Here is a 10,962-nt window from a genome sequence, read left to right as displayed (position 1 = left end):
AACAATAAAACATTATAAAATATAAGAATTTTGAACATAAAGTAAATTACCCAGAAGAATAGAATAAACATTTTAGCATAACACCACTTGTTTACCCTGCTGTCCACCATTTTGTTCTACCAAATATATATTTTTCTGGATTTCACAAAGTAAACAAAGTATTTCCAAATTCAGGGTTTTCTACTCTGATGAAAGAGTGTGAAACAAGGGTGTGCAATGTGGGAAAGTTGAACTTCAACAGGTATTTAAGCACAGACATTATGCAGTCAGAAACACAGATGGAAGCTGAGCAAGAATTTCTTGTAGATTTTCTCCTTGAGTGAAAGCATCATCTAAGGCTTTACCATGAAGACTGCTGTTCTTTTGTTTACTGTGGTGCTCATAGGTAAGAATAACCAAAATTGACATATATTGATTCAACTATTAGGTCAATCCATTGCAATATCAAATCAAGTAGCTGTCCAGCTCGCACATGCAATTTGGTTGGTTCTGGATGCAGTTTGTGTTCAATATAATTTTGGCATTTTAATATAAATACACTTAAATAGTAGAAAATATCAGCATAACAGGTTTTCCTCCTTAGTCAATATATCTGTGGTTCATCCCATCTCTAGCTGTGTTGTCAGAGTGTGAGATGGTCAAGTTTGGTCAGCTGTGCAGCGACAACTCCAGTAACAGGAGGAGGACAGGGGACAGATGGGGACAAGGACACCACGGCGCAAGCAGGTATGGCAAGTGTGTGTGTCTGTAGTATTTGTGGCATGTATTTTGATGTATCAGTTTGGTTTTGTATTATTTTACTGTCCTCAATTTACCTCATACTTTAGTTGATAAGATGTTAATCACATTCCATGACAATGATTGAAATCTAAAAACACATTAATTCAATATTAATGCTCTTACTGTATACAGTACAAGAATGAAAACATACCATAGTGTTGCAATTGAGATACTCTCTGAGATACCCCCCAACTTTAATACACTTTCCTATCTATGTCCAGAGGAGGCCGTGCGCATCAGGGTCTGGACATTGTGTGTAATGATGGGGCCACAGTGTACGCTCCATTTGACGTGAAACTCAACGGGAAAGTGATCGTGTACACAGACCCGAAGAAGGCAGCCATCAACGATGGGATCAACCTCAGTGGAGAGGGTCAGTGTCTATCCTGAATCTTTTTTTAAAAATAACCGAGATAAATAGTTAAGTTAATGCTATGCTTGTAAATATGCACTGTATTCCGATGGAACTCCCTAAAAACCAACCACTTCACTCTGTGATTGTCGTAACAGGTAAGGAAAGCATTTTCGCTACTCCTTTTCTTAACTTTAACTTCATTCTCCTAACCTGCTACATTACTTCTCCTTACCTGCTGTGTAAGTTCTCCTAACCACTAAGAAAACGTCACTTTTGATCATGGCTGTATGGAAGTGGCATGTTTTTTGGCTGTCCCGTAACCCAATATTCCGGCTCTGTTGTGTCACTGAGGTATACGAGCAACTAATATGTCACATGGAGGAATGGATATTGGAAGAATATGTGGCATATAATTGGGTAATGGTTGAATCAATTGTCTAATTGATTGATTGACTGACACTGTTGGTTGTCTCTGTTTTCTAGGTCTGTGCTTTAAGCTGTTCTACGTAAAGCCTGACAAGTACTCTGGGGTGGTGAAGAAGGGACAGAGGATTGGGACCATGCTGACCATGCAAAGTGTCTACCCAGGGATCACTTCTCATGTCCACGTCCAGATGTGTGACAAGTCTGACCCCACCAAGTTCTTCTAATGGAGTCCCTTTTGGCCTCTCAATCAACCAATAACATGATTGTAATCATTGGCCAATAGATGGGCTTACTGTGTTTAAAAATAATAATTTGCTTATTATTATAATTTTTTAAAATTACAGTATAAAATACATGCATGCTGCACATTTCTGGAATAAAGTTTTACATGAACCCTATAAGCATCAGGGGTAAATTCATAATTTGTTATAAATCCTTTTATGCAACTAGTTAATATATAATTTCTGTGGTATATATACATATATATATATATATATACTCTTTTTGTATACTAGTTGTACGTGCCTCATCTGACAATGTGTACTCAATAGTAAACTTTGTGAAAAAAACATGATAGATTTAAAACAAATAACAACCCTGTACCATGACTAGACAGTGGAAAAAAACACCCATCTCTTTAATAAGTTCTTTAGACAATAAAAGCTAATTTACCAACATTTCTGAAAATTTGAAATGAAACTTCTATTGATCAAAATAACTGTTTAAAACATGAAAAACATACTAAAATTGTCACGTTCGTCGTAATGATGAGACCAAGGCGCAGTGTGTTAAGAATACACTCTTCTTTAATTAACGAAAAACACTTAAACAACTGTGACGCTATGCTAAACCAAGTGCTGACATGCAACTACACATAGACAATAACCCACAAAACCAAAATGGAAAATGGCAACCTAAAATAGGATCCCCAATCAGAGACAACGATAAACAGCTGTCTCTGATTGGGAACCAATTCAGGCCACCATAGACCTACAGATACCTAGACATATCAAAACCCCATAGATTTACAAAAACCCTAGACAAGACAAAACACACATACCACCCTCGTCACACCCTGACCTAACCAAAATAATAAAGAAAACCCTGACCTAACCAAAATAATAAAGAAAACAAAGAATACTAAGGTCAGGGCGTGACAATTATTTATAAATGTAAACATTAAATTTGACTATAAATGTGTGAAAGTGTAAAAATATATGCATATTTTGGGAATTTAAACCATTAGCTTGTGTTACAGAAGGTTAATAAAAGAAAAAGTGTTACTGTTTGACAGAAAATGTAATTTTGCCATCATTTCCAATTTGGGGTCAAAAATGACCCATGTTGGTGCATTTAGGGGTCAAAATATGTTGGTACTTTTGGGGTATTAACAACTAAATAAATACATCATAAATCATTCCTAATAAATAATGTGTATTTTTGTATCTGAGCCTCCGTTTTGGATTTTTTTCATATTTTTGTCTCAATAAAAACAACGGCGTGGCTGCGCAACTTGTGTTCAGGACACATTTTTCCAGTGCACTAAACAACCTAATATTCTGAACATATGTTACTTTACACAACTAAAACCAAACAAATTTAGTGCAGCCAGTAAGGCAATGTCGAGCCCAAGTGGAGGTGGAAGGGAACGAGGAAGTAGATGTGCTACCTAAACAGTCCCTTTGAAGAGAGGAAGTGGAGGTGCCAATGAACAAGGCAGCTAAGGGACTGATATGGAAACTAGTGGTGCAGAGATGGCAGGAGCAGTGAAGCAGAGGCACTTAGGGCAGGCATCTATTCCAAGTACAGAGGAATAACAAACTTAGGTTTAGAAAACAATTACATTTTCTACAAAAAATGATTGACTAATATAATTTATGATTAATATAATATAATTTACGAGTAATATAATTTACGAGTCAAGGTTTTCTCATGTAGATAAGCATTCTAGCCAGTCTGATTAATTTGTACCAAGGAACAGACAGTCATTGTTCTAACTCTTGACCACATTCACACACATTATATTCAGTACTGGGATCAAGAAAGAAAACTCATACATTTACAGCAACATAATAGTATTCTGATTAGTACATATACAGTAACATAATAGTATTCGGATTAGTACATATACAGTAACATATTAGTATTCTGATTAGTCAGTCCTGATTGTAATGTATACATAATTAGTCACCATTGATAAAAAATTCCCTTAACAAAGTGCCCGCCCAAGAAGGCCCATTGTCATTGGTCACAGATAAATCAACATATAATGCCCGGTAACTTTGTCAACTTCATAGCTAGCTAGTTGTTTACCACACACTGTTACCACGTCTTGAAGCTAGGTATCTTAGCTAGTTGAAACATGTCTACTAGCTTAGCTAATTCAGAGCTAATTGGTGCTAATTAGCCACCTAAACTTTTAAATATGGTTATCCATTCAAAAATAAAGCAAGCTGGATCATAGAGCAATGGCTATTGTTGATGTTTGATGGCAGACTGTAATACCGATGGAACCATATGTAGAAGAAGGATTAGTTATAAATGTCTTTGATGGAACTGTAACTGTGCAATATATGAAGGCGAGGGAATAGTGTTACAAACATTGCATATTGTTAAGTAACCAGGCCCCTTTGTGTCACAATATTACAGACCGATTACTAGTTAGTTAACTCTATAAAAGTATGCTCGACTACCGTGGTCTTTCGTGCAATAAGAGCTAAAGATATGGGACGTAGCCATAAACTGATCATAACCCAAATGTTATAACATTTGTGTGTGTGGCTTCAAATAAGTTTTTGAGATGAATTATTAGTGCATGAAATGTGTAGCCAGTGCAGTGTACTGGTTTTAATGCAAATGAGCTTTGTTGATTGACTTTGCCCCACCAATATTTTCAGGTTAAATTCAGCACTGGACAGGAGGTAAAATGGTATGGAAAGAAGAGGAGTAAACTAACATTTAAATTAACCTGGAAAGAATAGGAGTAAACTGACATTTAAATGAACCCCAACCCTATAACTCTTTTAGATTTTTGATGAAAACGTTTTTCAGAATATTATTATTACTCTCTCTCTCTGCTTCTTCAAATGTGTTGCTGAAACAATCACTGACCGACTTCCTGTTCCTCTCAGTGACAGTAAGGCAAAGTTTGACTGAAGCCACAACTCAGAGAAAAGCTCACTTCTGTCACAACCCATTGGGCACAGCACGTCATTTCAACATGGGATAATTGGGTAATATTTGGTTGTGACGTTGATCAATGAGATTACAACCTATATTAATCCACTCAAAAAGACAGCCAAAAGTGAGTTGAATTTCCAATGTGTTATCACTATGCTTTCAGCTATCTAAAAGCACAACCAAATTCCTATCGATAAACAATGTCTGATTTTTGGTTTAGCTGTCACCCAAATGTCTCACTGCGCTTTCAACCATATAAAAACACAGCAAAGTTTAAATGGGAATATAGTGTCAGCTATTTTGTTTATTTACACAAAGGTTTAATATTAAATCACTGTGCAAGCAGAACCAAATGACCTGGATTGCAGTTGAGATTACATTAAAGCACATGGTGCAAGTGACCAATGCCGTTCAAGATTCTGCACAGATTATTACAGCAATTGTGAAGATCTCCACAGACCTACGGCGACCTATGCATGCACTCTTGAACATGCACACTTTATATGATTAGATAAGACATTTATAGTTAAAGTAACCTCAAAATGTAGCCACAGATGTGGTACTCATTTGAAGGTTATTTTTACATTAGTTTGTAAGATAACTTCAGGCTACACTTTCAGTGGTTGATGATCCAGCCAACCTACGGAGGAGGAGGAGGAGGAGGAGGAGGAGGAGGAGGACTGACACTTCTCCCTCCCTGTATCATCGACACGCCCTGCATTACTATTGCTTTTCTGAACAGCCTCAGCACCCTGTCAGCTGTGGAAGACCATCGTCAAGACCTGCCACTGCCAGTATCCTACATTTGTTTTGTTTAGTTTTTAAAGCGTATTTGAGATTCTCTTTGTAATGAAAAGTGCTACATAAAATACATAAATTATTATTGGGCCCACATCATGCCAATGTGGGCATGTTTGCTAGGTTGCTGCTGAAGAGTGGGTTAAATTGCCAGTAGAAGAATGCAGCAAGCTCAATGATGGCTACAAAAAGCTTTTTTTCAGCAGTTATCTAGGCCAAAGGCTGTGCAAACATGTACTAGCTCCGGGGTGCCAATCATGTTGGTCGGTGTTGGCAGTTGGCAGTCAAGTTGGCAGCCATGTTGGCAGTCTCTATGGGCGTACCACAGGGTTCAATTCTCGGGCTGACTCTTTTCTCTGTATATATCAATAATGTTGCTCTTGCTGCGGGCGATTCCCTGATCCACCTCTACGCAGACGACACCATTCTGTATACTTCTGGCCCTTCCTTGGACACTGTGCTATCTAACCTCCAAACGAGCTTCAATGCCATACAACACTCCTTCCGTGGCCTCCAACTGCTCTTAAACACTAATAAAACCAAATGCATGCTTTTCAACCGTTCGCTGCCTGCACCCGCACGCCTGACTAGCATTACCACCCTGGATGGTTCCGACCTAGAATATGTGGACATCTATAAGTACCTAGGTGTCTGGCTAGATGGCAAACTCTCCTTCCAGACTCATATCAAACATCTCCAATCCAAAATCAAATCTAGAGTTGGCTTTCTATTTCGCAACAAAGCCTCCTTCACTCACGCCGCAAAACGTACCCTAGTAAAACTGACTATCCTACCGATCCTCGACTTCGGCGATGTCATCTACAAAATATCTTCCAATACTCTACTCAGCAAACTGGATGCAGTTTATCACAGTGCCATCCGTTTTTTTACTAAAGCACCTTATACCACCCACCACTGCGACTTGTATGCTCTAGTTGGCTGGCCCTCGCTACATATTTCGTTGCCAGACCCACTGGCTCCAGGTCATCTACAAGTCTATGCTAGGTAAAGCTCTGCCTTATCTCAGTTCACTGGTCACGATGGCAACACCCAACCATAGCACGCGCTCCAGCAGGTGTATCTCACTGATCATCCCGAAAGCCAAAACCTCATTTGGCCGCCTTTCCTTCTAGTTCTCTGCTGCCTGCGACTGGAACGAATGACAAAAATCTCTGAAGTTGGAGACTTTTATCTCCCTCACCAACTTTAAACATCTGCTATCTGAGCAGCTAACCGATCGCTGCAGCTGTACATAGTCCATCGGTATATAGCCCACCCAATTTACCTACCTCATCCCCATACTGTTTTTATTTTATTTACTTTTCTGCTCTTTTGCACACCAGTATCTCTACCAGCACATGTTCATGCTCCAGTGCTCCAGCACATGCTCCAGTGTTAATCTGCTAAATTGTAATTATTCGCTCCTATGGCCTATTTATTGCCTACCTCCTCATGCCTTTTGCACACAATGTATATAGATTATTATTTTTTCTACTATGTTATTGACTTGTTTATTGTTTATTGTTTTACTCCATATGTAACTCTGTGTTGTTGTCTGTTCACACTGCTATGCTTTATCTTGGCCAGGTCGCAGTTGCAAATGAGAACTTGTTCTCAACTAGCCTACCTGGTTAAATAAAGGTGAAATAAAAAATAAAATATATATTTTTTGTCCATGGTATTTATCTTGATATGTTCTGCAATGTTGAAAATCCAATAACAAGGTCTGGAGACCAAAATCTATTCTCAATTTTAACTTAATTGAGAAGAAATGGAGAATTATTGAATAAAAAATGGCAAGGTTGCCAATATATATGGCCGCAACTATATCTGTTACCAGAAAGGTAAAAATCTTTACTCAGTAAACACTGACGTTGATGAGTTTTTGGGGTCTTTAGAGTAACTTTCATCTTAATCCATCTTAGGCCAATTTATTTTTAAGTATTTTTAGATGCCACGTTCAAAAAGTAGTTGAATTTTGAAAATAGGGGGACACTGAAGAGAGGATGAAATAGGGGGACACTGAAGAGGGGATAAAATAGGGGGACACTGAAGAGGGGATAAAATAGGGGGACACTGAAGAGAGGATAAAATAGGAGACACTGAAGAGAGAATAAAATAGGGGGACACTGAAGAGGGGATAAAATAGGGGACACTGAAGAGGGGATAAAATAGGGGGACACTGAAGAGGACATAAAATAGGGGGACACTGAAGAGGGGATAAAATAGGGGGACACTGAAGAGAGGATGAAATAGGGGGAAACTGAAGAGGACATAAAATAGGGGGACACTGAAGAGGGGATAAAATAGGGGGACACTGAAGAGAGGATAAAATAGGGGAACACTGAAGAGGGGATAAAATAGGGGGACACTGAAGAGAGGATGAAATAGGGGGACACTGAAGAGGACATAAAATAGGGGGACACTGAAGGGAGGATAAAATAGGGGTACACTGAAGAGAGGATAAAATAGGGGGACACAGAAGAGGGGATAAAATAGGGAGACACTGAAGAGGGGATAAAATAGGGGGACACTGAAGAGAGGATAAAATAGGGGGACACTGAAGAGGGGATAAAATAGGGGGACACTGAAGAGAGGATAAAATAGGGGGACACTGAAGAGGGGATAAAATAGGGTTACACTGAAGAGAGGATAAAATAGGGGGACACTGAAGAGGGGATAAAATAGGGGGACACTGAAGAGAGGATAAAATAGGGAGACACTGAAGAGAGGATAAAATAGGGGGACACTGAAGAGGGGATAAAATAGGGGGACACTGAAGAGGACATAAATTAGGGGGACACTGAAGAGGGGATAAAATAGGGGGACACTGAAGGGAGGATAAAATAGGGGGACACAGAAGAGGGGATAAAATAGGGGGACACTGAAGAGAGGATAAAATAGGGGGACACTGAAGAGGGGATAAAATAGGGGACACTGAAGAGGGGATAAAATAGGGGGACACTGAAGAGAGGATAAAATAGGGGGACACTGAAGAGAGAATAAAATAGTGGGACACTGAAGAGGGGATAAAATAGGGTTACACTGAAGAGAGGATAAAATAGGGGGACACTGAAGGGAAGAGAGAAGAGCGTAGCAGTCTAAACAGTGGTGTGATGTACCAGGACCAAAAATGAGACTGAGTGCCCTGAAATGCTTCATGTCAAAAGTTGTATCTCCATGTTGTAGCACCAGGGCGAGGACACAGGCACAGACACAGTGTTACCAGTGTTTCCTCTGTCTCTCTCTCTGTCTCTCTCAGGTACCCATCAGAAATCGGGTGTTTAAATGTCAAACGTTTTGTTATATTTCAGTCTTCTGTGATTTATATAAAGTGATTTATTGGGATGCAAACTCAAAATGTAATACATTTCAACTCTGTCTGACATGGTACAGGTGTCTTCTTTTTAAAGGCCACAACCATGTGTGTGAGGTGTCTACTTCGTTTCAAAGTAGATTCCTTTGACTACAAAGTAAAACTAGGATAAAAGCCCTGTAATTTCCCAGTGATCAAAAGCTCCACTATACAAAGGCACACACACACACACACACACACACACACACACACACACACACACACACACACACACACACACACACACACACACACACACACACACACACACACACACACACACACACACACACACACACACACACACACACACACACAAAGTTCTCTTGTAGCTTTACTTTTTCAAATTTTAAAATGAGTTGCTCTTTCCAGTGGGTGACATCACACAGAGTTAAAGAGGAACATAAAGCCAGTCTGAGGACGTTTGGATTTCTGAGTGAAAAGCCGCTACATACAGCTCTACATCACACAGGGAAAGAGTAAAGGGGTTAGTAACGGACATGAGGTTTGGCAGATTGAATTCATAGAGGAGACTTCCAGGAGAAAAACATCCTCAGACGCTGCCATGACATTTTCAAACCCTTACCTGGACAGAAGAAAGAAATGGAGAGACCAATCAGAACCGTAATGATGAAGGGCAATCACTGGCATCGTAAAAAAACAGTCTCTGTGCAGAAGTTTATCCATGACTGGGCAGAAGGAAAAGCCAATCAGAATGTGGATTTCATCTTTCCCCAAAATATGAAATAGATTCAATAAAGGCAGTACAGTCTTCATGGGCTTATAAATTATTTCCACCCTGAACAACAACAAAAAAACGACACACATAAATATGCCGACTGTAAAGTCATGCTCATCTTCGATGGTCTGGATGAAAGCAGACTTCAGTTCGATTTCAGTCCGAACCTGATGCTGAGTGATCTAACTAAACATCCACACTAAACTGGAGACATGGAGGATGGTACTTTTGAAGGGTTCTTCACATGACTGGTTGTTGGACAGTTTGTTAGGGTCAACTTGTCACCCGAAGAGCATGTTCGGATGCATTTTTCCTAAATTATTGTTTTTACTTGGAAGTTAGGTCCAAAGATGCATACCTACAGGTAGGTATAACTGGATATTAATACTAGCAGACCAAGAACATTTTTGTAGTGAATCATGTGCTTTATGTTCCTCGACATGTAGACGTTCTTGGTCGATAACGTGAAATGAACCAAATAGATGAACCTGGTTTAATGTAATTGTGTATTTGACTTTGTCGACTTAAAAAAAAAAAAAAAAGATTTACCAAATTTTTTTTACAACTTGTTACTCATCACGTTACAATATATCACCCCGTTTAGGCTGAACAAACGTTATCTGACAGAGAGATGTTGTGAAGTGTTAGCCTCAGCTCTCAGCTTAATCCCTCCTCACCTGAGAGAGCCGGAACTGCAGGATTCAGGAGTGAGGCTCCTCTCTGCTGGCCTGGGATAAAAACTATGAACTAGGAAAACTGAGGTTAAAACTTTTGTGTCAAAGCACATCGTCATTACAGTAGCCGGTAAGTTGGCTCAATATACACGTATAAAGGTAAATACTGTGTAAATACTGTTATACATGTCATTACATTTCAGTCTCACATTGCTGTGACGTTTAACCCTTGTGAGATAACTGCAGGATATTAGTGCTGCAATTTGACTGTACATTTGAGATGATTAACAATGTTTATGACCTAATTCAGTCGTTAAAGTGACTAATACAGTTATCCAATTAATACTAAATGACCGTGCAAATTGTATCTGTCTTGTCTTAACCTGAACACCTGATTTGATTAAATAAATCCTTAATTGATATATGTTTCTTACATTAGTACAGCAGGGGAACATTGTAGTGACGACTGCACTGCAATACAAGATCTTTGAATAAGAAACATTTGTTCAAACTCAGTTGACCACCAGACGGCAGATGTCCTGTTATAAAATCATGATGACCTCTGCAAGCTGTCATTCTGTGGAGTCACAGATGAAGGCCGTGCTTCTCTGCTTTGCAAATATTTTTTCTTCTTTTTTTTCTGACCAAGTAAGAA

General features: G+C 39.1%; 1 protein-coding gene across 1 annotated transcript; it reads left to right on the top strand.

The window, feature by feature from the left end:
* The first annotated feature begins 257 nt into the window (after positions 1–257).
* On the top strand, positions 258–1,959 carry lect2.1 (leukocyte cell derived chemotaxin 2, tandem duplicate 1). Its single transcript, XM_024429490.2, has 4 exons — positions 258–385; positions 615–726; positions 1,002–1,153; positions 1,619–1,959. The coding sequence occupies exons 1-4, from the start codon at positions 346–348 to the stop codon at positions 1,783–1,785; spliced, it is 471 nt and encodes a 156-aa protein (XP_024285258.1). The 5' UTR covers positions 258–345; the 3' UTR covers positions 1,786–1,959.
* The last annotated feature ends 9,003 nt before the right edge of the window (positions 1,960–10,962 follow it).

Source organism: Oncorhynchus tshawytscha, linkage group LG08, assembly GCF_018296145.1.
Source record: "Oncorhynchus tshawytscha isolate Ot180627B linkage group LG08, Otsh_v2.0, whole genome shotgun sequence".
Lineage (NCBI taxonomy): Eukaryota > Metazoa > Chordata > Actinopteri > Salmoniformes > Salmonidae > Oncorhynchus > Oncorhynchus tshawytscha.
This window is presented reverse-complemented; position numbering and strand designations above follow the sequence as displayed.